The sequence below is a fragment of the Leuresthes tenuis genome, unplaced genomic scaffold (assembly GCF_036924035.1).
Source record: "Leuresthes tenuis unplaced genomic scaffold, fLeuTen1.0.hap1 SCAF_21, whole genome shotgun sequence".
Lineage (NCBI taxonomy): Eukaryota > Metazoa > Chordata > Actinopteri > Atheriniformes > Atherinopsidae > Leuresthes > Leuresthes tenuis.
Window position 1 is genome coordinate 7,879,794 of NW_027325375.1, and position 27,880 is coordinate 7,907,673.

At 39.3% G+C, this 27,880-nt stretch overlaps 1 protein-coding gene across 2 annotated transcripts; it reads right to left on the minus strand.

Moving 5' to 3' along the window:
- Positions 1–292: 292 nt before the first annotated feature.
- usp28 (ubiquitin specific peptidase 28) lies at positions 293–27,748 on the minus strand. 2 transcript variants are annotated; one of them, XM_072374890.1, is made up of 26 exons: positions 27,603–27,748; positions 24,819–24,896; positions 23,589–23,709; positions 22,815–22,902; positions 21,356–21,518; positions 18,939–19,025; positions 18,654–18,791; positions 16,493–16,563; positions 16,313–16,389; positions 16,079–16,227; positions 15,863–15,990; positions 14,564–14,659; positions 14,274–14,453; positions 13,899–14,104; positions 13,170–13,240; positions 12,744–12,972; positions 12,036–12,371; positions 10,438–10,583; positions 9,868–10,086; positions 8,479–8,574; positions 7,863–8,041; positions 7,301–7,379; positions 5,216–5,295; positions 4,872–4,995; positions 3,887–4,085; positions 293–1,834 (listed from the first exon to the last, which is right to left on the minus strand). In XM_072374890.1, exons 1-26 carry the CDS (start codon positions 27,645–27,647, stop codon positions 1,659–1,661), a joined length of 3,561 nt encoding a protein of 1,186 aa, XP_072230991.1. In that variant the 5' UTR covers positions 27,648–27,748; the 3' UTR covers positions 293–1,658. The 2 variants fall into 2 exon arrangements, with proteins under 2 accessions (XP_072230991.1, XP_072230990.1); XM_072374889.1 differs by having other exon boundaries at positions 9,868–10,143.
- Between the last annotated feature and the right edge of the window lie 132 nt (positions 27,749–27,880).

The window sequence follows — 27,880 nt, forward strand, 5'->3', positions numbered from 1 at the left end:
GTGCATGTGGGATTCAAAATTTGTAATGCAGTGAGATTTGCTTGTAATAATTTTTTGGCAACAGTGGAACTGCAGAGCATGGAGAATGAATGAATACGAATGGAACTGATTCAGTATTGGTTTCATAATGCTTTTGTAAAAAAATTAAAAAGGAGAAACCATACAAAGCAAAGCAAGCTTTACCTTAAAGAAATATGTGCATATACTCTGATCATTAGATTTTGTGTTGCAGAAAATGTCAGAAACAGTAGTTAGAAGAACATACAAGCAAGTAGTCAATAATAGAGAAGGATACAGAGAGTTTTTAAAACATTTATTGAGTGCCATCATAGAGTACAAGAGGAAAAACTATGAAATCAGCAGTCAGAAATGGTTATTATAGTCGCTCAGTGCTGCTGCCCTGAAGCTCCTGCTTCAGTTGATTTAGTCAGGATACTGTATCCATTCTGGGACACAAGAAGAAAATGATTTTACCTTTTTTTCTCCATGTCTTTCACTTTAAAGGACTGACATGGTTGGTAGAGAATGCTTCAAAAATTAAGGAAAGGGACAACTCTAAGTGTTGTTCAGCATGGCATAGTCACATGGCTGCCATTTGCTATTCAAGTGCACAAACTATACAGGACATCATTATTTTTTAAGCATACTAGTGCTGTAGATGCCTTTCTTTCTAGCATAAAATCTGTTTTGCAAAATTAAAAAGAAATATAAAACACATATTTAAAAAAGCTGACAAACAGTATTTCTTACTGTGCAGTACAAATTCAGTGTCTCCAACGGCCTGTGAATAAAACAAAAGGCCTCATTGTGCATCCACACTGCTTAGCAAGACAGTACACTAATCATATCAATTCCACCACTTTCTGCAGAGTTGTGTGACAGCCCGGTTCAGAACGAGGTAACCAGTCAGTCACATATCTCCACATTTGTATGGTTCAGAGTGCTAATCAGCATATACATTTCACTGTTCTTCTGCAAGTTGGTTTCAGGTTGTTTGGCTGGTGAATGCAACAAATACAAGGAGCTGGTAAGGGCTATATATACTTGTACAATCTCTCTACAAATGGGTACCATTCATGTGTATTCTCAGTAGATTTACCTGTGGTAGAAAAGTTGATAAACTTGTAGATACTAGCTGATAATTGGTCAATAAATATCTGCCCTAGTTGCCAGTTCTGCAGATTATAGGAAAACAAATACAGTGTACTGCTGCCCTTTTAGGTCTATTTTTGCTTAACCTTTAAAACAATGTTCTGGCTTATAAATACCATTAGTATTTTTTCTTTATTATGTAATACTCTGGGGTTGCTTGTGTTAGGTAAGTAGGCCCTTAAATGCAACTGAGAAGAATAGTGACAATGTGACTGAAACGTTTTGAGGACTTTTCAAAGGCGGGCTGTTCAAATATTCCCTGACATAGTAATGCTGTTGGAATGAGCATACCTTTGTGTTGTGATAGACCTGCCTGATCCCTTATCTATCCACAATGTGTGCTTACAACTTGCTATGTTAGCACACCAATTTTATATGCATGTGCAATGCCAAACCAGCAGATATTAGAAACCACATGCTGTCTCAACCCTACAGTCTTATCAGTACAGAACAAAAACGTCTTGCAGTGAAGATGTACAGTTCTGTCCTGGCTTTCAAGCAGAACTTTACTTGACAATTACTATTGTGGTATTGTGAAGAGATTCCATAACCGCAGCCAGGCGGCTGCACAGGTCGTGGGCCTGATTGACCTGAACTCTGGGTGGCTCTTTAAGCACCACTGTCTCGGTAGACCCGTCCAGAACCCTGGGCAGCAGCTCACCCAGCTTTACCTGCAATGAGTCTGAACACAGAGGAAGAATAGTAGAGAGAGGAGATTTAGTGGACCTAAAAATGATATTTTTCCAAATAAATCCCCCAAATGAAAAAAAAGTAACAGAAATGATCAACTTTTAAAGCACATAAGAATGCTGGAAAACATCCTAAGAGTCTGTAGGAAAGACACTGAACAGTCTGAAACCAAATCTAAATATTTTGGCTCTCCTTTCAGAAGATGGACTTACAAACCCCATTTCCAGAAAAGTTGGAGAATATTTTAAAGAGCAGAAGCTGCCTGCTGAGCACACTCAGGTCTTTTGGATTGCAGGAGGAACTCCTGACGTCCTTGTTTGATTATTTTTGGCATCAACCATTTTTTTATGAAGAGGCCCGCCAGGGCAGCAGCATCTTGACTGCTGAGAGGAAGAGACTCTATAAACTGATCCGGATGGCCTGCTCTGCACTGAGATAGCACAGCACTGAAAAGCCCTTCCACTGAAAGGCTGCTGCATCCCAAATGTATGACGGAGTGTTATCACAGTGCAACCAGCACAGCTTCCAACAGACCGCATGAACACCGAATAGACTTTAACTGCTTTTCTGCTCATTGAGCAATTTCTCTTCCCTCAGTGAGCAGTCATTGTTGACCATGCAATAACTGTCTGACCAAACACACATCATTTCTTACTGTATGATAGGGTTTACTTCGTGCTACTGGTTTTGTTTATTACTGTTTGTATACTGCTCATGACTGTTTCATATTATCTTGTTTTCTATTGAGATGTGACTACTTCTACGCTACACTTTGCTATCCTCTTTGCTGCTTTTCCCCACAGTGGGACTGATTGTCTTAAAGTGCAATGGAAATTTAAATCTGTAATTTGTCTGAGACTTTTTCTAAGAAACAGAAGTCCAAAGAAAGGATTTTCAGTGTCTTCACCGACCAGCTAAATAGTTGTTTTTTCCAATATATAAACAAATTTTAAATCTAATAGTTTGCAGAGCTCTGGAATATTCTAGAATCAGAAGATTAATTGGTTACAGTTGAGGGTGTTGAGACTGGGTGTAAAAGTATTTCCAAGCATGGATGGGTCATAGCTTACTTTGGGCCCAAATCAATCAGTGAAGCGTTGACCAGTACAGATCAGATTAGATGTTTCACGATCATTACAGGGTTTGTGGATTTTGGACTTTGGTTTTGTTTTTTATGTCTTAGTTTTACTGTGTTTTGTTGCTGTTATTCAGCCATTTGTTTTTATGAGGATTCTTTGCTGTTTGTTTGTGTCTCTGGTCTTGATTTGTTTTTTTGTTCATAGTTCCTCCTCGGTTGCTTTCTGCTCTTTTTCTCAATTGGTTTTGTTTTAGCTCAGGTTGTTTGAGTTATTGGTTAAGGTAATTGGTTATCAGGTTTCTGAGGTTTGTGTTATTTCTAGGCTTTGCTTGTTTGTTTAGATGTTCTGTCTTTATCAGTTAGTCTTGTCTTAGTTCACTTTTGTCTCTGGCTCCACCTCTATTAGTTTTCTTAGAGCTCCCAGAACCAGTGGCTTCCATGGCCAGCACCGATTCGATCAGGAGAAGTCTCTGCTATGTTCTCTACTAGCCTGTGATAACGTCTCTCTTAATAGCTTTTGCTAGCTTTCCATTTAATCTGTTCATATTCACACATTCAAATGAGCTCTACTGCATCACCCCATAATTATCAGTATTAAGTGGTACAGGCTCCTCCAAACAGTCTCCGTAGAACATGACCACGCCTTTCAGTGGAGCGCTGCAGATTCAAAGTCTGCCATGGCATTTTTTGCTGTTTTTCTCATTTTACGTCTTGTAACACTTAAAAAATATTGTATGGACAAGTTAAAAAGATTAAAAACTTTTGTTTTCTAAATAAAGTTTAAAACAAACATACAACTTACTAATTTAAGTTTTTGTGGTGTTTTCCCAACTTTTCTGGAAATGGGGTTCGTATGTACATGTTTCTAAATGAAAAGGGGTTGTAAAAGTTACATTAGACTGCCAAGCAAACATGAATATTTGTTGGCACCTTCTTATATGATCCTTGGTCCTTTCAGTAACTCACCATTCATGTCCTGACCAAGGCAGCAGCACCAGTGGCTGCGGATGCTCTCCATAGTGTCCCGGTCCTCTTGGGATAAATTTGGGTCCCGGCTCATCAGGTGAAGGCAGGGAATGACAGCCTCGTCCATGATGGCGACACCGTCCTCCACCTTGCTCTCCTCACCGCTGCAAAACAGGCGTGATGCTCTCTCATTCAGTGTCTGCAAGGTGGAGATGGAGAAAGTAGTTGAACTTTTGTCTCTGGATTTACATTGTAAATTGTATGAATTATATCCACAGATTCAAATGTATATATCTGTAATGTTGTCACATACCACATATCAAAACATATGACACAGATATGAACGGGACTGGTGCAACTTGATCCATACATTTGCATTTCCTTCATCAACCCCTGACATATTCCTTCTATGAAGTTCTATGAAGTTTAGGGTATTGATCATTCAAGTGGCCGTCAAAGAGTTTTCAGATTCAGATCCAAATGAACTGGTGGTCCATTTTCTTGGTAAAGAAACCACTAAGTATGTACTATCCCGTCCAGTCAATTTTACACCAAAACTTTGGAAGAGGCCTGTGGACAAATTACGATTGAGTGCTTGGCTATGTTATTTTAATAGCAAAACATTATTCTATATTATAATTACATTCAATAGAATTATAAATTCTTATTTTTTATTTGCCTCGTTACAGCAAGAGCCTTAACATGGAAATGTTATCCTCCTGTCCAAAATGTTGACATAGAGAAAGCAGCTCAGCAGCTGTGGCCAGATGTTATGAATTGCAAGACGGTAAATGATAGTTCCCAGAGGATGACTGCTATGATTCTGATAAGCCTTAAAGTTTCCACTAGCACCGTCCAAAAAATTTTCATACAAGTGACATCAAGATGCAAAATCAGACAAATATTTCACTTTATTTGATACATTTGAAAAAGGAGATTTATCTGGACCTGAAACATATTCACCCTCAAATATTGCCTTACTCACAGTGAGACCCTTCCTCCGGTAAACAGCTATAAGAGACCTGTCCACACCACGTTTCTCTCCCTTCCTTAGCAGGGCGCTGTTGGTTTCATATGCATGAGTTAAGTAGTTCAATGCCTCTCGCATCCTGCAGCACAAATAGGAAACCACCTCTGTCATGATCAGCACAAACACAGTTAAGACTTTTAATCGACCAGGAAATACAGTACCTAAGCTTTTTTTCCAGTTTAGTTCTATTTGTAAACAATTCAAGCTAAATTCAGCATGGTATTAAAAAATTACATTAATCTACAGAAGCAATCCAATATGCTACTCTGGTTGAGTTGAGGTGAATGTTTGACACCTACTTCCCATGCTGATAGTTTTCCAGGCCAGTCAGCAGATGGACAAACACTGTGCGGAACTGCCTGTAGTCATCATGCCACTCCTGAAGGGAGACACAGAATAACCCAAAGTCACTCATTTGCTTTTTTCCCCCTTTTCTATTGTTAGTTCACAGTGGAGAGATACAGCTGTTAGTCATGCTTCCACTTGACAGAATTTGATTATAAGCTTTTATAATCATTATTGTAAATAAAGAAATACATTTATACTGTAATTTGTACTGTAATAAAACAAGATCCATAATCTTATTAAACATCAGTTTGGAGTTTAGGTTTTCTACAGTGCTTTTGTTTTAGGAAGCAGCTCAAAACTCCAGTCTGTGATTGGTGCACAATGTTCCCATCATGTCAGCCGTCTTGCCATGCTGGAAAACACATAGTTCACATTCCAATGGGACTAAATGTCATGAGGTTTACACGCTCTCAACTGAAATTTAAACCATGCAGACTCAAATAAAATAATCAGATTAAAGATTTATCAAATGGAACATAATCAAAACATCTTCGATAAAGCTGAAACAACAGCATCAACATTCCAGACTGACATTTGACATTCAAACTGTTTGTTGTTACAACCCAAAACTAAAAAAGTTGAGATGGAAAAGACACAAAAAGTGATTCTGACACTACTTCTGTAGGACTGTTCTTTCGTTGCAGACAGGATGAAACCAAGACGTTTCATGCAAATGTATGAGGGGTATATTGGAATGTTTAAAACAATTTTCCTCAAAGAAAGTTAGAAGTGGATCAACATATTTCTAACTCAAAACTGCAGAATATCAGCAAATCTTGAGGAGGAGGTCAGAAAGGTCGAGTGAGCAAGCCTAAGCTGGACCTCCGTTTCTGATCCCTCAGACAACACTGCATCACATGATATAATCACATGGGAAAGGGTTTACTGTAGGAAACCTTTGTCAAGCCTGAATATACAGATTTAGATTGACAAATGCTATTTCACTTTGCAGGAAGGAGGCCTTACGTTAACCTTGTCAAGGGGCAGAGTTAACTTCTCTGGGCTTGGAGGCACTATCACACAGAATGTGTAATGTGGTCAGAACAATCAGTATTCCTTTTCTGGAAGAAATGGACACCATGTGCTCCAGACCAAAGACAAAAAGGATAATTGACTGTTATCAGCAGCAAGTCCAAAAGCCAGGCTCTGTGATGGTATTGGGTTGTATAAGCGTCCTTGGCAAAGCTCATTTAGACCTCTGTGATGGCAACATTAAGCACTGAGCTTTTAAAGCGACATATGTGGCCTTCAAAACATATTTTGCTGGAACATCTATGCATTTTTTTAAGAAGACATCACAAAACAACACTCTGCACACATTACAAGGACCTGGTTATGGAAGAAGAGGGTACAGATAGTGACCAAGCCTGCCTGTGTTTGTGACCTGTCCCCAACAGAGAGTGTGTGGAGAAAGTCTGTGAGGACCCCTTCAGACTGATTGGTAGCAAGAATGACCAAAATAACAACTAAGAATGCTTCACGAATGGCAACATAAAAAGGTGAAAGAAGCTTCACTGTCCAACATGTTGGAATGTGATGACGGCTTGAAATGCAGCAATGGAAATATGTTAATAAATAAAATGAATTTGCCAAGAAAAAACATGACATATGATGGGTTCACAGTGTCTGCAATTAAATTAAAGCCATTTGTTTTCTTTTTGTTTTCTCATTTTCCACACCATCCCAACCGTTCTGATTTGGGGGTTACATGTTTTTACAGTATGTTCAACATTTCATTGTGTGTAACAGATGAGCTATATCAATAAAACACTCCCAAGTGAGGAACTTTCATGACACAGGCCCCTTTTTAGTTTCTAATGCGAATTAGTTTAGATTCTAATGAATATATTTTCTACACCTAAATGTTCTTGTTTGTGTTGTTCCTGGACTTTAAAGAATTCAGAAATACATCAGTTTCCAACTGAAATAATGATGTAGGGGTGATTAATTAAAAACATGAGGAATGTATTCCTGAAAAAAAACTCAAATCGACGAGGGAGCATCAAACGCTAAAAGCATCAGACCATTGACAGTACCAAGTATTCATCCATGTCCATATCTTCTGGCTTAATGAGGCGCAGCTTAGCTCGGGCTTCCCTCATGATACTGATGGCCCTGCATACACAAAAAGAACAAATTAAGTTAAAGAGAACTGATAAGATAACATCTTCATGAATTACAGGTCTCTGGTCTGGACACTAGATGGCAGACGAGGCATGCTATGTGTTTTAGTGACGCTACTTCAGTTGTGGAGTGGTGCTGCTATCAGTAAACCTTTCTTTCTTACCATGTTGTTCTTAACTTACTCATATGTACACGCTGTACACATGCAACCCACCAAACAGCAACCCTTTCAAACGTTGCGATTTTAATAAGCAATTTGTCTTGTCTCATTTTCTCACATTTCCTAAAGAGGCTTCTCTTTATTTTTGGTTTTGTCATACAGTTTCTATTACAGTGACATTTTATCCTAAGTTTGTGACAGTAGTTCAACTGTCAAGCTGTTGTAAAACTTTTAGAATCTCGATCGAAACACACAGACATACGTGCAAGACTAAACAATGAACTGTGTGTGTGTGTGTGTGTGTGTGTGCTCACCTCTCGTCGAAGCTGAGGTTACGGTCTGTAAACTGTTCAAGCAGTGTCCTCTCAATAACGCGCTTGGGTGCCTTGTTCTGGAAGAAGTAGACCAAAGCATGCTGCAGACGAGCATCCTCCTGGGGCGTGATCTCCTCCAGGGAGAGCTCATATAAGCGGGAATACTCCTCATGGAAGGCCTGTCAGAATCAAGGGGAATTTTAACACTCACCCAAAATGCTTATAGTCAGCAAATGGATAAACATGAGGATAGATTCTATGTAATTCAAAATGCTCAGATAAATGTTTCATGTTACAAGTTTAAGTACTTCCTTCTTTCTTTTGATGCTACCAAATGTGAATTTGAAATTCTGTAGCTTATAGAAGTACTACATCTTCCATGGACTCTAATTTCTGCTAATATGACCCCAAACCGTTATCTTAACATTACGCCCTTAAGTGATTAAGATGGCCGGCAACATGTCCTTTTTTTGTTTTTCAGTAGATTTTAATACTCATGTAGAAAAAAATTATCCAAACTGTTGTTAGAGGATAAGTGGATCAAAATACAACTAAAGTTAAAACTTCAATGTTGATCTAAAACTAAAGGAACTCTAACATCACTCCAAGAGCGTACCTTTATGAGGCCAGCCTCAGGGCCTTCTTTGTCAAAGATTTGTCTGGCCTTGGCTATGGCGAGAATGACACCTTGCATAGCTGGCGTGAGCATCATCTAGGAAATGACACAGCAATGTAAAAAAGAAAAACAATGATTACAACAACAAAAGGCTGGAGGACAGGTAACTGACCTTGAACTAAGTCATAACCATGGACCAGGACATTGATATGTTATGTTACCACGGCAGAGCTGAGATATATCCACTGCTTAGCCCATATTCAGGGTAACTTTTTGACAGGTTTGCACAAACAACTACTGTTTAAAAGTCTTGAGCTATCCCTCATTTCTTAATATATAGTCAGATAAACAATAAAAAAGGTGCAACATTTATTGAAACATGTGCAAACATGAATGGAAATAAAGTATATAAAGCAACACAATACTAAAGCACCTGAAAGTCAATGTTTTGTAAGACCCCTTTTATTCTTCAACACAGCCTGAACCCTCTTAGACAAGCTTTCTGTAATTTCATAGTCTTCAGGAATAGTTCTCCAGGCTTCTTGAAGGACATTCCAAAGCTCTTCTTTGGATGTTGGCTGCCTTTTGTTCCGTTCTCTGTCAGGATGATCCCACTCTGCTTCAGTAATGTTGGGGTCCGGGCTCTGGGGAGGATTCATCCCTCCATAAGACCTGTTGCCACTGATTTTCAGTCCACTTCTTGTGTCATTTGGCATAGCTCAGCCTTTTCTCCCTGTTTCCCTTCCTTAAGAATGGCTTCTTGACAGCCACCCTTCCATGGAGACCATTTCTGATGACGCTTGGGCCAACAGTAGATGGATCAACTGAAGGTACAAATGCATCTCTCAGGTCCTGTGTCAGGTCTTTGCTGGCTTTTTTCCTCTTTCTTATGGAATCTTATGGAAGTATCATTTTCAGATACTGTTCATCTGCTGTTGATAGTTTTCTATAGGCCAGACACTTCTTTCGTTCTCCACTTGTCCAGTTTTCTCAAAACTTTTTGTGACACACTGTGTTATCTTTTGTATTTTCCGTAAAAACAACTAAAGAAATTGGGACAAATGATGGTTCTTTGGGACAGGCTGCTAGTATAAACTCTGGTTTGTTCCTTTAGTTAGTATGTCATTTCTGCTTGAATTATTCATAGTTCAGTTCTATGTGGCTAAACAAACAAAGCACATTCCTCTGAAATTGGTCAGATACTGGACTGAAAATGAGCAAAAAAGCAGCCAATGTCTCAAGAAAAACTTTGAAAGAGCTTCAGAAAACCCGGAGAAATTCTAATGAAGACGAGAATTGCTGCCTCAAGATAAAATACAAAGAAGATGGACTTTTACACATTCATGTTCTGTATATGCTGCTAAAGTCGTATCTCATTTTGGAACTCACCTCTTCATTGTACCCATCAGCATCAGCCCTCACCATGATCCTGCCCACATTGGGGATCTCCACCTCTGAGACCTCATTTTCAGTCTGTCGCTGTCTGGCTGGGAGCTCCTGCTGCTGCTCCTCATGTCCCTGCTCTGCTTCATGTTCAGGAGCCTCTCCGGAAGCTTCGGGCTCATTGGGAGTTTCAGGAACCAGGCCTGCTGCCTCCATGTCATCACTCTGGATGTGGAGGTCAGATGTTGCCTGATTACTGGGCTCTGCATCCGGGCCAGGAGTCTGACAAGGTCGAAAAGACGAAGATACACATTATTTTTCCTTTTATCTAGCGCCAAATCCCAACAAATGTCATCTCAAGGCACTTCAATAATACAGTCCAATTCAAGCCAATTAGAGTCCAATTCATTGTTATCATAATCCAATCAAATCCAATTAATTAAATTCAAAATTAGTCCAATTCATACATACATAGCCAATTCAAAAACAATTTCCTTGCTAAGTTTTGTGGCTGAGAATTTCAGACCCCTGTTCAACAACCAAGGAATGAGTCGGGGGTGTGATGGACTTTCCCACCTGACTCTGCAGCTCCCTCTCAGCTGAGTTGGAGCCCTGGCTTGGCTCCATGGTGTCAGTGACTGCTGCAGCACTGGTGTCATCTGGCTGGCAGCCAGGGCTCTCAGGTGGTGGTGATAACTCTGATTCTTCTGCTGTCAAAGAGACTGAGAGAGGGTGAAAGCTGATACCTGTGTCTGTAATGAAGGGCACTGTTTTGCAGATTACTTGCAGAATGTATAAGTAGATCAGATAATCTAATCTCATGTGATACTGGACAGTGTAATGACAATTTCACAGCAAGAATATATTCTGTCCACCTGTGTTTGGGCATAACTTTGGAGGCTCTGCAGAAATCCAGACACAATTTGTTTGGTATACACGGCCAGATAGTTTTCTTAAAAAACTAAAAAAATCAGTGGACATTCTTTTACCCACATTTCAGATAAATTAATTAAATGTACAGCTTTCCTTTTGTAATTCAATTCTTTTGCTCACATGTGGAAGAAAGTACAAGGAACTAAATAATAATTTAGCCAGAAAAGTACTGCAGTGATTAATGTGTTTCAGCTGGCAGCAGGTCATTTATCTCTAACGCTTGCATTAAGTAGCTTCTCGTTTTCAGAAGGATTGAATGATTTGTCTGCATCAAGCAAACAAAACAACAAAGGAGACCGCTGAGATTACTCAAATTGAAGTAAGAGCTGTCTAACAGAGTAAAACCTGGACGGACAGGGGTGAACGATTGTCTTCGGGACAGAATTGTGGTTGGAAGAATTTCCTGAATGACTCTGATCGGAGATCACATTAACATTTAGTGAGATCAAATCAAATAAAAACCAACAGTAGAACTTACAGTAATGTTTGATAGTGAAAGTGAGAGCATTTCTACACACCGTGTGAAGAGAAGACTTGGAACTAAACAGCTGTGTAGCCTTCAGAAAACAACTTATCAGTGAGGCTAATAATTTAAAAAAGTTTCAGCCTGCTGGCTAGCATACAATTGGACACTGGAGCAACGGAAAAGGGTCATGTGGTCCAGATTGACCCTGTTCCAGAGTGATGAGTGATCAGGGTAAGAGGAGCGGCGGATGAAGTGCTGCATCCGCAGCAAATGGGGTCAAATGAATATCTGAATGTCAGTGATCAGATTTTTCCACCAATAGAACTTCTCTTCCCTGGTAGCACAAGCACAGTCCAAGATGTCAAGACCAGATTTTTTTGGGCTCAAATTGTGAAAGAATGGTTAAAAAATACAGCACAATAAATACTACTTCTAGTGGTTCTGTTGTGTGTTCAGTGTTAGGGGGTTGTTCAGTTACCAGATGTATACATAAAAAAGATAACATCTCCGGCTCTCCTGAATCTTTGTTGATTCTTCTTCTGCGCCAACAATTTAAAAGTCATATTTTAGTAAGACAAGCAAACCAAGTGATAACGTTTAACACATCTATTAGACTACAAAAGCACTCTCAAATTGCTCTCAAATTTGTTTAAATTTAGGCTGAAATAGCCATCACTGCTTAAATAATATGAGTCTATAATTTGTGAAAATTGTTAGTGAAGATGGAAACTTATGGAAATGTCACACTGCTCTTTCTACAGGGAGCACTACAAACCTTCAGTCTTCTCTCCGGGATCCGACTCTGGATCCTTATCTTGCTCTGGTTCTGACTGGGGCTCTGAAGCAGCTCTCTGGTCCAGCTCTTCTGTGGAGGGACCTGACTGGGTAGCTGGCTCAACGGGTGTTTGCTGTACATTTTCCAACGTGGCGCTCGGGCACTCTGCGGACACGGTCGACTCTTCCTGCGGGGTTGCAGTCTGGCAGAACTGCTCCTCCCATTCGCTGAGCTCCTGCTGGAACCAGCGGTTATCTTCCTGGACATAGCGCCTGAGGATGGGTGGCAGGGAGTCCATGCCATGGAGCACCTGACCTGTCTCATCATCTGTGTCTTCTGTGTATGTAACGGAAAGTTAGTTAGTACAAATAAATGAGTGCCATTTAGACCACGAGAGAACTATAAATAACAGCATTGATTGCTAATACTTGATGTCCATAATACAAATAAATATATTCATTATTTATATTTTATTACTCTGAACATGAGTGCAATATCTAATAAAGAGGTCTGTGTTTTTGTCTCTCTGTTTAAGAGTCCTGTATTTAATCATAGAGGATGATATGTTTATTCTTTATTTAAAAACAATATGGTTTTTACCTAGGTTAGTTTGAGCCCAATAAATGGAAAAACAATTTTTTAAATCCATAATAAAATAATAACTTGCAAACCTCCATCAGAGATTGAAGTGCATACAGGTGTGTGTACCTGTGATAAGGCTGGGTAGCCTGCCATCGATGTACATCAGGCAGTAAGCACTGGCGTTGGTCATGCCTCCGTAAGAGTCTCTTTCCAGCTCCTCCCAGGATGACTCAGTGATGCTGACATCATTGTACTTCATCCATCGCTGGTTGGCATGGTCATAGATATACGCCCAGTAATGACCTGCTGAAGCCTGGCCTTCATGAACAAGCACTGCATGGAGTCTGTATGGCACCTATGCAAGAGTAGGACAAGAGACAACATTTAATGTGTAAAATAATGAAGTTCAACAATACTGGGATCCAGCATCTATACTTTATAACATCAATAAAGTTTGACCTAAGCTCAGTCGATGCACTCTGTAGCTTTAGATGTAAAAAATATATTTACATTGATGTTTGTCAGAGTAAATTAGGCGAGTACAAGTCTTACCTGGCAGAGGCAGTTGTCTGTGTACATGCCCTCGAGCACCTGAGTGAGCTTGTCAATGCTGGCTTTTAGCTCTGGTACACACACAAACACACACAAATGTAACGGAACAGACTACTGAAATATTATATATGATTTGCCCAATAGAGGGAGAGTTTGGTAAATTATTGCAAATTATTGAAATTGTCATAGATGATATATTTTCTTGAGCTGTCTTTAGCCACAGTCAGCTGTGAGACACAGAAACACAAGTCACAATTTCCTTTCAGCCCTGTGGGAACAAGGTGGTACTTTTAAAGTAATACCGAAGTACTTTTATAACCTGCACCATTCCTAAATTACCACATAATTTCTATTTAACGTTGTGCTTCACAAAATGATAATGATGTGGAGCATTTTCACACTGATCAGCTTGGCAGCAATTTTTGTGCAATATAAAACCATATGCCATCTTCCACAGTGAATTGCTCAGATGGTTATATGCATAAAATGTTACTAATAGTGACAAACCAAAAGAGCAAATTAACCCTCCTCCATTCAATGCATATTTTAGTTTTATAGTCTGCAACTTGACTATTTTGGTTCACTCTCATCAAAAGTATCTTCCCTGTATGAAACATTCATGTGAATATTGTGAATATTGAGATTGCGCCTACAGGAGTTATTGAGGTTATAGTAATTATGTTCAACACAGTGTTAGTGTGAGTATTATGAGCGTTTTCACTGTCATACCATTGATGTCGTTCTCGACTTCAGTCCTCCAGCGCTGTAGGCAGCTCTTAACAAAGTGCAGCTCTTCCTCACTGATGCAGTGAGGGGCTGGGTGTGGTGGGGACTCTATCGGGTGTCTGCACTGGGTGAAGGGCTTGTAAATGGGTGTCCGCTGGCAACTGGAAACACTGGAAACCACCTCTGCTGAATCTGTATCTCCAGGCTCACTGAGGAGAGCAAGCATCCCAGAGACAGATTATGATTTAAACAAGTTATTCTCTCTCTAACAACAGACTTATCAAATTCATCAGTAAAGGAACTTGAGATTTGAAATCCCAGTAATTGACTTAGCGATTATATTGCTGTTGTTACGAACAATAATAATGTCCAACACACCTGTTGTCTTTGGGGATGGGCTCACTGAGGGGGTGGCTTGCAAGAGTTGGCGAAGATGTGGCTAGTGTTGAGTCCTCAGCTGGGGAAACACTTGTGGGTTTGGTGGTAGCAAACTCGAGAACGAACTGAAGCATGTCAGCCAGAGGGTACTTAGTAGGTCCTGAGCCATAATTTTTGTAACTATTAATGAAGTCAAGAGATAGTTAGAAGAATATTTGCTTCAGTAAGATGTGGACATTTTAAAGTAGTTTTGGAACTGTGTTATTTCTCTGTGCAACCAAATGACTTACCATTCGAGTTTCTGTTGAAGGACTGCAAGTTGCTCCTTGAGCTTTTTCACTTCTCCTCTCCTCTCATGGGTGTGTTCAATGTTTTTGTGAAGATATCTGTACACAGAAGGATCAGGATATGCCAGAAAAATGTCATGTAGAATACTGTGCAAAGGTCCTGAAAACTTATACATATTTCCAAAAAAAAAAGGAAATAGGTGTAAAGATTTATCAAAACATGTGCAAACATGGAAATAGAGTATATAAGGTAACAGTTTGTATAATTGTAACAATCTTGAAAGTGAATATTTGGTCTGAGCATCTTTATTCTTTAACACAGCCTGAACCCTCTTAGACAAGCTTTCTGTCATTTCTTTAAGTAGTCTTCAGGAATAATTCTCCAGGCTTCTTGAAGGACATCCCAAAGCTCTTCTTTGGATAATGGCTGCTTTTTGTTCTGTTCTCTGTCAGGTTGATCCCACACTGCCTCAATAATGTTGAGGTCCGGGCTCTGGGGAGGATTCATCCCTCCATAAAATCAGTGGCAACAGGTCCAGATGCATCTCTCAGGTCCTGTGTCAGGTCTTTGCTGGATTTCTTCCTTATTTATCAATGACGTCACTTTCAGATACTGTTCATCTGCTGTAGATAGTTTTTTTTAGGCCTGACACTTCTTCTTTTGTCCTCCACGTGTCCAGTTTTCTCAAACCTTTTTTTAACGATACAATGCTAAGCATACTGAAATATGCCATGTTAATAACTCTAATAACAAAGAGCTAATAACTCTTTGAGAATCATCTTATTGGTACAAAACATAGGATCAACTGATGTGTCTTTGTGATAGGCTATTAGAAACAAAGTGCCTTAAATACAATTTAAAGTAAGTTCTTTGCTACGTTGTCTTTTGCGTGTACTGACAACACTGGTTTTATATCCTGAGTGAAGTACCTATTTTCTGCTGAAATGACTCATAGGTCAGTGTTAGGAGTCATAACAAACCAAAAAAACACTTCCCTCTGAAAATGGTCAGGTACAAGGACTGGACTGAAAATGAATGAAAAGCAGCCAATGTCCAAATAAAGACTTTGAAAGAGCTTCAGAAAGTCAGAAGAACTAGTGATGAAGACCAAGTTAAAAGATGACAAGTAAGTCTGGCTGCTTGGAAGGAAAATATATGGACTTTTGCAGAGTGTGATATGTTTATAAAAATGTGGCTGTAACTCAGACGCTTCTCCCTATATATCTTTGGGCAGGATACTGAGAGTCCCCCCCTAAAAATCTGCTAAATGAATAATAATAAATGTAATGCTTGAAGCTCACCTGTCCATATAGATGATTTGTGGAAACTCTAATTTCTTGTGTATCTTCTCAGGACGCCCAAGCTGGGTGTTGAATTCAAATCTAGAAAGCTCAAATGTCAAGACTGGTGGCAGCTTTTTGAACCATCTCTGCAAGCAAGAGAAAATATAAGCATCTTAGCAGATAATATATACACATATAGAGATATTTTCTTGTTTGTTGTCAGAGATTAATCACCTCACGTCCAGATGGGACACTGTGATCTGAATGTAGGGACTCAATCTCCCTCTCTACCATAGCACCCTCGAGGCATTCATCCAGGTTGTTGAATCCATTGACTTGCAGGGGGTATTGACCAAACTGCTCAATATTATAAAGCGTCTTACCTAAGCACAATCAGATAGATAGCACTGAATAAGACGGAATTCATATTCATGACACCGCTACAAAAGGTGGTTATTAAGCTCATACCCTCATGTCTTCTCTCTGTCACAAAGGTGCCGTAGAAAAGCTGGACCATTGGATTGTGTTGTTTGTCTTCTGCGTTTCTGAAATGAAAACTTTCCTTTTATACATTCATTTATCCAGCAAAAATGAAGAGAGCAGGGACAACCATAAACCAAACATGTGAATGATTAAAAGACAACTTACTTTCCGTTGGCAGCCAACTGAAAAGCATCTTCTAACCAGTCAAGCAGTTTGTGAGAAAACTCACTGACATCCTGAAATTGACACAGAAGATTTTGACTCTTTTTTTCACATCTGTAATGTGCCATACTGTGCAAAGGAACCAATGAAGCCAACAGATGAAGGAACAGCTTGTATACTGTGTCAACAGACAAGCTCTTCGTTGTTATGCTCCCTGGATCACGATAAGAAGAGCAAGTGGCTTCTAGTAAAGAAGGACAGTTTAATCTCAAGTCAGATATTCAATCAGTGGATGGAATGAGCTTTATTTGGTGCCAGTTTGGTGAAATAAATTGATCAAAAAGATCTAAACCTAAGCAAAAAAAAAAAAGCCTCAGCAAACATTAGAATACACAATGAAAAGCTCCTGACCAGCTTGGAGACTTGATAGCTAATCAAACCCTAAATGTTTTAATAACAAAAGTACCTCTGTGTTGGGCTGTGTAGTCACAAAATCATATTTGTATGCTTAGACAGAATTACAATACATTTGATATATTATAATATATTCTATGACCCTTTCCTACTCACTACTAAATTTGAATGCAAGTGAATTCCAAATAAAACTGTTCCTATTAAATTTTTTTTTGGACTTTATCAGAAATCAGAGAGTAGAAAATGTACTCAAATGCCACCTGTTAAGCAGCAGTCACTGATTTCCTAAAAGCAAAGGTGTCTTACTGACAAACTGACTGTAAACAATGTCTGTGCTTTGATTTGGACTGTGTTTACATGAAGTATCACTGAAAGGTTGGTTGACATGTGCAGCTCTCTGTGGTTTGGACAGCTGAATGTACTGTTTCCACTTTGCAGTGACAGAAACTAAGTGAACGCTGGCACAGTCCAGTTTGCTGCCTCTCAGATAGGAACAGAAGGGTATCAAAGGCAAAGCGAGTACTCATTTTTGATTAAATATAGCGACACAGTCGTTAAGTAGTCAATTATTTTGATGGGTAGCTTAATTTTGTTACATGGGACATGCTTAAATTTAAGTATTATGCTTCAGCCTGTGCCTTTTCAGTCACTTTAAAACACTATGATTGTACTGAACACATTTGTTGTTTACTGTGTGACTGAATAAACATGAATAAAAATTATGAAGAGAATTTCCAAGCGAGTCTGCCGCGAACAGACCATGGCTGGGGAAAAAAGCCTGTAGCAGGACTGTGTTGTGAGTGAGAGGAGAAATGAGGCACACTTAAACCTTTCAAGGGGATTTCATCACTATAATCAGGATTGCCCTATTTTCACAACTATTTTGAAAAAATATCAACATAGATTAAAAAGTTCTTATACTGTACGATCTTAAATACCTTTTTTTGTTTCAAACAATTAACAATATGAATGATCTTTTTCCTACTCAAGAATAATCAAAGGGCTGGATTGAAGGAGTTACAGAGTTACATTTGGCCCATGGACTCCCAGCTGAATAGACCTGCTCTTAACAACAGTGGCCTAATGGACTGAATGCACTCCTGATTCTACCAAAACACAAATGAAAGCAGGATTTCCTAAAAAAGTTAATTAAATAAATAAATGGATTGAAAGAGACAACAAAAGAGACTAGCAGCCACCCGAGTCTGTATTTGACTATAATTAATAATTTCCTTCCAAAGCTTCATAAATAAAAAGGATTTTGGGCCCTGTCTGTCCATACTCTACTGTTTGGACTGTTTGGAATGTTTTTACTATCAGACATTTGTGTGCAGTGCTGTCATGATTAGCGTTTGAGCAAAAACACGTTGCATTAGGTCACTGTGATGTTTGATCACTAACCATCAAATTCTAATCACTTCATTGCTGAGTCCAAGTGGACATTTGTTGAAGGCGCTACTAAAGAGATACTGCATTCATGTCAGTGCCACAGATGCATAAAAATTCCAGGCATCGCTTAAGCAGTTGCTGCATATTTCAGGGAATCTAGAATGCTAATGTGTCTCTCAAACGATAATAAGGTGCTGTCTGATGGGATCTGAATGGTGTGTATGAGACAGCCAAGTCTTATCAGCGTGTGTGTGTGTGTATGTGTGTGTATGTGTGTGGGTGGAGGGGATGATGAGTGTTTTTTGAGATGTACTGTTACGATTTAAGAAATTTAAAAAGAAAAACTTTACATGTGTTTTACCTGTTGTGCTTCACTTGTCCTGAAGGCGTCTCGCAATAACTCAACTGCTGCCGAAGGGTCCACAAACCTGCGGGTGGAGCCCACCATGAGGGCAAAGAGACATCGCAGCTCCTGCATGAAAGCTATGTTCCTCTTGTCCTGTTATCATAAAGTCAGAGTCAAACATCATCACCGTGCAAGTGAAAGTCACGTCTACTTGTATGTTTGTGGTAAAAATAATCTGCATTAATGAAAATGTGAATGACAGTGAGAAAATGACCCATTATTACACAATAGTGTACTCACTGCGTGGCTTTTGCACTTCTCCAGTATTCGCTCAGAAAGATGGTAATTGAGAACCAGTCTCCTGAACACGGGCAAGTGGAACAGTGACTGCAAAAAGACAACAAAAATTTCTATTTCAAGACAAAATAAAAATAAAAAAAAATCTTTAACTAGGTAAAGACTACCTCAGATTAACGAGATCACAAGACACATACACATAATGTCAAAATGTATTTAACAGAAACTAAATCAAAATGCAGAAACAGAGAGTGAAATACTAAATCTACCCCATAATTCAACAGCTTGTACAACCAGGAATTTTAGCCCATTCTTTTTTACTGTTTGCTTCAGTTCACTGAGGTTTGCAGCATCCTTTTATGCACAGTTGTCATAATTTCTATACCTTATCATATGGAAGCACTAATATGATGTGATGTGGAATAGGCACCCTTAAAAATGACACTTAAAGCAGTAAAGTTTTTTTTAAATTAGCACTAATAACGCAGCTTCCCAGAAATCCTGCAGTGTGTATTCTCTTAGGTGCAATAAGCTCCCTCAAAGTACCAACTGTGTACTAACTGTGTCACACTTCAGTTGCTCCTAACCTTTAACTAGCTCTCTGACTTAGCTCAGCAAACATGTATAGATTTGGAACTTCCCCTTTAAAAAAGGTAGATCTGCAGTTGTGTGCAGATGTCTTTATGTCTTTCACTGATCTCTTGGTTTTGCCAAATTAAAATGAGCAAATACATGATTATCATAGCCTTTCTGTGTGCAGTCTGCATGTTCTCCCCGTGTATGCATGGGTTCTCTCTCTTGGGTACTCCGGCTTCCTCCCACCGTCTAAAAACATGCATGTTAGGTTAATTGGTGACTCTAAAATTGTCCTTAGTGTAAAGTCATTTCCCAGTTTGGGATGAAGTACTTCTATTCTATTCTATTCTTAGGAGTGAGTGTGAGCGTGTGTGTGGTTGTTTGTCTCTGTGTGGCCCTGTGATGGACTGGCGACCTGTCCAGGGTGTACTCCGCCTCTCGCCCGATGACTGCTGGGATAGGCTCCAACGGATTAAGCGGGTATAGAAAATGGATGGATGGATGATTAGCATAATTAGTTACTTGAAGTTTGTGACCAACATGCTGTTAAATTGACATCAGCAGTGTGACTACAAAATGATCTTGGTTGAAACTCCTCAATATTCATCAATTCATCAATATTTCAGCCTAATAAGAGTAAAAGTCAAAAGGAGAACAAACACGTGTTGGCAACCTTTTGCTAATTTAGAGCAAGTGACAATTCTCTGAGCTCCTAATTTCATTATAAATCCATTCCAGACTGAACTCAGCCAGGCCTATCAGGTAACCCGGTGGAAACCAGACCCCGACTGAGATACACAGGCTGAGTGGTTAATTAAGTAGCAAGTGCTGTGAGGACAGAATGAGTCTGAAATGGACACAGAAGAACCAATCACTGTTTGTATCTTGTGAATTCAGGTATACCTCTGCATCAATTTAAATGTCAAACCACAACAGAATAGGTGGTATTATCTGAGAAAAAAAAACAGGGAAATGAAGCAGCATTGTCAGAACTCAAATGGTTTTCTGATTCTTTTAACTGAACTGATAAAACTGAGACAGATTTCTTGATAAAGCAGCCTCCTCTAAAAAAGTATTCATGCTACCAGACTGAAGCTGAGTGAGCAAAGCTCTGTTATCCTATGTGGTATAAATTACAGCAAAACTGAGATAAGCCATAATTGAATTTCCTCAAATGGAAATCTAAAGATATTCATAAGTGCTCAGAGGCTTCCATCATCACCACATATGACACATAAGACCTGTTTTATTGCATCTACCTTATCACGAGAAACCCAAGTATGGTCAGATAAAGGGGTGCGGCATGGGTTTATGCCTATTGTACAATTATCTGACATTTGTGACAACAACAAAAACAATAAATCTGGCCAGATAAAATCTGTGTTGTGGGATCTGTTATCAATGCTGCCCGCACTGTATCCTGTACTGCTTTTGCATTCCCAGCAAGTTTACCAAACTTCATTCAGTTTTTCACACACGGCTTCTCCATTTTGGCTTGGTTATTGTTAAAATTATTAATGACACGGTGTAACGTGTCATGTCCTGATTTCAAGACCATGATGACTTTTTTCAGTGATGTCTGGAACAGACATGAGAACCATGGAGAGATGTGAATAATTCCAGTAAAAGCGTTTTCGAGTAAGCTTCAGTGATGTGATGGTAATTCCCGTACTATACCCGTCTGCCCTAATGTACTTTACATTGATCTCAATATTATCACCACATGTTGAAAGTGGCAAAATTTGACATTGGTATCTTAGTATTCATCTGTTTAATATTTAAATTATACTCTTTTTTTTACATAGCTGTTTATAGTGTTATTACAATGAGCTCTTTTTGCTCACCTGGATGACAGCACTGAACCAGCAGGTGTTTCCTACATTGCGAATGCCCACGGGCCAGTCATCCTGACGGATCCAGTCTGCAGGGCTGCACATTTCACTCTGGGCTTCGCATCTCTTCCTCTTCATTCTTGCGGCATTTTCCTCTACACTGGCCTCCAGAGCCCTATGAAATATCAAATTGTCCTTTTAAAAGCATTGATCTGGTAACATTATTAAGCGCACGTTAACTCAGTTACAGTGACTGAGCACAGAAGCTCTATGATAAAACCTTCATTCTACATCCATTCTGCAGGATAAAACAGAGAAAAATATTACTCATACATATTATATTGTACTTTTTAAAGGAAATGTTATTTTTTGTAGGTCTACTTGAAAAAGTTGACATGCCTAAATGTTCTCCACATTATTTATCCCATACTGTATTGCAGCAACACTTCTGTTTACTGTGTGCTCTAAACAGAAATGTGCACAGCAGTCTTTTCTCCAGATTTATAAAGCCACGCATAGGCATGATTCTCTTTTATAAATTCCAGTCATTGAAAGTACTCACACGCAAGAACCTGACTTCCACTCCCATCTTTAGCTATGTATGGATGTGGAGACTACCCAGATTAATCACTTACATGAAAAAAAAAAAATACAGTTTGCACCACGAATCAATTGGTGTATATATTTTAATGAAATACATTGTAAGGAGCTTTGATGAACCTAAAAAAGAAAAAGCACCCTTTGGAAGCCTAATGTAGGACATTAGTCACTCTTATGCCAGAAAATCAGAACAATCTATAAATACTAGTTCTCTTTCTAAAGTCTCATTAGCAAGGTCTTCAACAGCCACGACACACAACCCTGATGCACAGCTGCAGTTGTTTATCACAGCCACAATCAGTTAGGACTAAACTGAAAAAACACCCATGATGAGAAACACAATCACTAAATATAGTGATAATTATAATCATTAAAATATGATAACAATTCAGTTAAATTTCTGCCACGAATCACGAATCTTTCCCCCCTCATTTCCACCTCATGTCAAGCTTCAATTGCTTCAAAATGTGTGTGTGCATGTTCCGTAGAAAGTGCACAAGTGCACAAATTCTCACCGCACATTCTTCCTTTAAAAAAGATTTGTATATAGGAAAAGGTGAACACATGGTTTTGTGTCTGTGCAGTGCTTATGCATCTGATCCTGGATGTTACAAGGATGGCCAAAGAGTAACTCGCTTTATGTGCTTTAAGTTAATAGCCTCTGACCAAGTTATCTTCATGTATATGATCATCTATATGAACAAGCAGAAACAAAGATGTATAACATTTTCTCTTTATATTTCTAGCTGAAATGTTTTTTTCTTGTTTGGCATTGACTATCAGCTGTCAGCAGCACCCTTGATGAGAGTCAGAGCCCCTGCTTTTCTCCTTGCCAGTCAACAGTAAGTGTGCAGAAACAGTTTTCTCATACCTGTGAAATTCTCTCTCTTCTTCCTGGGCATCATGGGACTCCTGCAGGCTGAGTTCTATGGCAGTCTGCAGCTCATCTTTAGGAGGTCCTGAAGAAACAGAAAATGACATGACATCTGTGCCCCACTGCATCTAATTAAAACTGTTTCATGTTCCATTATTAACGCCAGACAACCTATCCTCCCATCTCTAACACGAACCATACAATCTCTTTTTCCACATTTTCCACAATTGACAATTATGTATATCAACTAAAGCAAAAGCTTAACCTTACTAAGAAACAAAATGTTTGCTAAAAACCTTATTACAACACAACTGCAACACAATTTAAGAAAAATCTGACTTTTGATTGGTAAAATCAGCTGTACAACACATCACAACTTTTAGACAGAAGTTGTTAGTAAAACAGCTATTTTCAGCTTGGTGTTGAGTTATTCTTTCATGGGTGAATAATCTCAGCAATTTAAAAGAAACCACATCTAAAATGGCAAACAAATGATACCGTTGGTGAAAACAGACCTGATGCCTTATGGTCTCTTGGAAGAGCTGTATGTTTCTACTCCTTTGTCTTATTGTGTTTGTTTTCTTTAAAATACAAGAATATAACTTTCATTGCTGTGATTTCGGAATCTAGGTTCTACTTTCTGAGCTCAAAATTTGCTGTCATGCGCAAGTTGTTACTTCTTCAGTCTGGTCTCTGTCATATTTCTCTCAGTTTACAGTTTTATGCTATTGTATATGTTTTTTTTTACATGTACTTTTTCCCTCAGAGTACCTTTCTGACCCTCCCAGGTCTCTCCAGACGTCTCTGACTCCTGTGGCTCTGCAGGGTCCTGGATCGCTGCAGGCTGGGTTGTTAGCAGTCCAACTGCATGTCCAACGTCCCCCTGACTGGCCTTAAAAAGAGACCACAAAGAATAGATAAATAGATAAACTGTAAGTATAAAATCAACACAAATAACATATTTAACACAATCCAAACATTGTGTCTGAAGCCAGATGTATGCATCCATCCATCCATCCATTTTCTATACCCGCTTAATCCGTCGGTCAGGTCATGGGGGGGGCTGGAGTCTATCCCAGGGAGATGTATGCATTTTCTCTGAATTTGTATGGAATTTAGGAGGAAACACAACACTGAAACCTGACAGCTGCTGCGGCCTGTGTGGTTTAATGATGGCTGTGCATCATTCAGCCACTATGCATATTATATTATATCTGCAGTTTGTCTAGTTATCACTTTTATGAATTTCATGAATGAAGTCAGCCGTTCAGAGATATGTCTGTGTAGTTGTATAGCAGAAAATTAGCAGAGTGGAACCCAAGGGGACTTTCTTTAACATAATTTACACCTGAAGGACAACCTCAAGGACAGTAGCTACACCAATAGACTTCTAAAACACTTTGTATAGACGTTCGGGTCCTCTGTGGTATAAAATGTCTTTTAACAATTCTCTGATGCTCACCAAAATGAGAATACACAATGTCACATGAATCCACGTAGATGATCTTTCTATAAATTCTCTGTTCCTTTTGGGACTTTTAATGATGCTGTTGCTACTGCTGTTGGCATTACCATGCTTTTGGAAAATTTCAGTTGCAGTCACCCTGGATATATTGCGTCCTTTGTATCTTCTAGATTTTTTGGTAGGATTCTTTCTTTGTAAGCACTGTTTTTTTAAGAAACTTTTCTATGTGACAGATTGCATGGTGTGCTGCTGGCGCAATTTCTGTTGGTTATTCTGGCACTTTTTTCCATCTGTAATGATGAAGTCGTTGAAGCAAAGGATAGTCGTCCATAAATATAATTGTAAATTTGTTTGGCTGTAATAAGTCTAACAAAGGTTACTTTGGATCTTCTTAAATGTGTGGAATATCTAAACTGTGATGATCCTTGCTGTACAAAAGCTTGTGCTGATTCAAAAACAACTAAGTAACAGAAAAAAAAGAGACCAGCTCCTTAGTTGCATCATGACATGGATCCTAAAATCTGATCACTTGTTACCTTCAAGGCTTTGTAGAGAATCTGTTGGTCCTGGATTCCAGTGATCTCCTTAAGCTGGCTGATCAGCATTTTGCTCTGCTGAAAAAAACAAACAAACTTGTATTGTACAAGACTCGAGGACCATGTGGGACCTGAATTGTATGGCTCATGCTGTTCTAAGCCGTGCTTGTGACCCACATAGGCAAATAGGGTATGAGGTCTATAAGGAGCTGAAGGACAAATGCCAATCTGTCTTTCTCATGATGTCGAAATGTTGTCTGGGTCACAACAATTACAACTTGAATGGAGCCAAAGTTAGTGATGTGAATCAGCAGCTATGATAAAACAAAAATATATGTTTGGCAGTCAGCAGGATGTTACTGCTACCACATATACCACATATTGAAAAATCATGAAAAACAAAGTACACTCCCTTTTGATTCGAAATAAATTTGTACCAGGACATAAAAAGAATTATCATCTGGTTCTTAAGAAGTCTTGAATTAAGGTAAAGACAACCTTTGATGAACAACAACTCATGGCATATTACATTGTGTCATTATTCATTTATCAAAAACTAAACCAAAATGCAGAGGCAGTGAGTGAAAAACATATTACACCCCATGATCTAAAGTAAACTTTTTATTTATGACGTTATAAGTCTCTTACATAGCTGGGGAGGAATTATGCCCCATTCGTCTTTACAACACTGCTTAAGTTCATTGAGGTTTGTAGCATTTGTTTGGTCCTACCACAGCATTTCAGTCAGGTTGAGGTCTGGACTTTGACCAAGTCATTTCAACACCTTGATTCTTTTATTTTTCAGACTTTCTGTTGTAGATTCGCTGCTGTGTTTGGGATCATTGTCCTGTTGATGAACCAGTTTCAGCCAAGCTTTAGCTGTCAGACAGATGGCCTCACATCTGACTCTAGAATACTTTGGTATACAGAGGAGTTCATGGTGGACTCAATGACCCAGGTCCTGTGGCTGCAGAACAAGCCCAGATCATCAGCCCTCCACCACCGTGCTTGACAGCTGGTACGAGGTGTTTGTGCTGATATGCTGTGTTTGGTTTTCTCCAAACGTGCTGCTGTGCATTATGACCAAACATCCCACTTTGGTCTCATCTGCCCAAAGGACATTTTGTTCCAGAAGTTTGTGGTTTGTTCAGATGCAGCTTTACACACCTAAGCTGTGCTGCCATGTTCTCTTCTGAGAGAAGAGGCTTAACCTGCAATCTATCCAAACAAGCCATACTTGTTCAGTCTTTTTCTAATTGTACTGTCATGAACTTTAACCTTTAACATGCTAACTGAGGCCTGTGGAGTCTGAGACGTAGCTCTTGGGTTTTTAGCAGTTTTTCTGAGTATTGCACGGTCTGCCCATCTGGTGAACTCGCTGGGTTTAGGGTCTGTCTTGAATGTTTTCCACACATGAATAATCTTTATCTCTGTAGAATGACCATTGCAACCCCTCCCAGATTGATGAGCAGCAACAATTGCTTCTCATTGCTGATGTCTTTCCTCCTTGGCATTGTGTTAACATGCACCTGAACGCTCCAGACCAGCAAACTGACAAAACTTAAACTTTCATAGAGGTGCTCACACTTACTGACGATCAAGTGCATTCAATTAGCAGAACCTGGCTGCTACTTAACCTCTTCCTATTGTAAGTAATATTAGTAGGTGCAGACTTTTTCACACATTGCTTTTGACATATATATTATTGATGTGGTTTACATGTTGAATATATAAATGTAGCCTTTTGTTTCCTTCAACCAATACTCAAACTTTGTTGAAGTAGGTTGGAACCCAAAACAGGCCAACATCCCCTTATCCTCATTTACACCAGTAAACACAAATCGTATGCTTTGACCTCGGAGATGCATGAGGTTTTAAAAATAAATAACATGATGCTGCTGGGTGAGACGTGCTATATAAAGCTTGCTATCCCAACAGCAGGTGCTCGTGTCAGTGTCTCCCCTTTTCTCTCTCACACACACACATATATACACACAGGAAGCCAAGAGCAGACTGACCAGACTTATATGGAGTCCAGGGGCTATCTGAGACCCACTTGGTTAGCCTCTATTTTAGGCTACTGACATGGATAGCACAAGCTTCTGTTTATCATTCCACTCACCATGCCACCGGGCACTGGGTGCCTCTCTTCCTTTTTCACCCAACTCTCTCTCTCTCACACACACACACACACCATCAACACCATTGCTAAATAGACTTTAGAGACAACTTTTTAACTTCACATGAAAACAAACCATATCTACTTTATCTTATACCCTTATCCTATCATTAGGTCTTATTCACTGTCTGTAGGAACAATCAAACAGAACAGCCTTTCTCTTTGTGACTGGAAACTCTGAGTTTCACTCACAATTGTGTTTCATTTAAAACTGTTTTGCTTGTTAGTTGCCTATATTCACTACAGTTTGATCTAAATGCCCAATGTAAGTAATTTTTAGACCAAGCAGTTGGTCTAAAAATAAAATTTGATTGTTAGATTCATCATACTCTAAACTGATAAGTCATGTCATTGAATATTTACAAGTTTGACTTTTTAAAACTCGACTTATGAGCACACTTAGATATCCTTTCTAAAGACACTGAAAATCGTATGTATCTTTACAATTACAACTTTACAAAGGCTTTTTTGTATGATTCTGGTTTGGTTTTTAGGATTCGGTCCACATAACAGAGGGGTTAGTGTTAGCGTTAGTTCTCCAGGCATTCCCATGAAGACATTTCACTTATTATGTTAATAGTGGCTCCATGATCCCTTGCGCTCACCGAGTTCGTTGAGTTTTCTCCATTCTCAGTCTGCTCAGCTCCCATTGCAGATTAAATCACGAATTTCTTCGTATTTTTCCACAAAAATCTTGCCGCACTGTCTCTACTTCAAACCAACTCCATCTGTCAAGCGCAAAGAGCGGCCAGCCAGCTGCGCGCGCGCTCACCTGTCAGGACGCGCGTGCATTTCAGCGGTCGCGGCATGTGGCACGCGCATACTGGCAACACGAATGGCCGACCGTCTGTGTTTCTAACTTTGATTTCTCACTTTAACCATT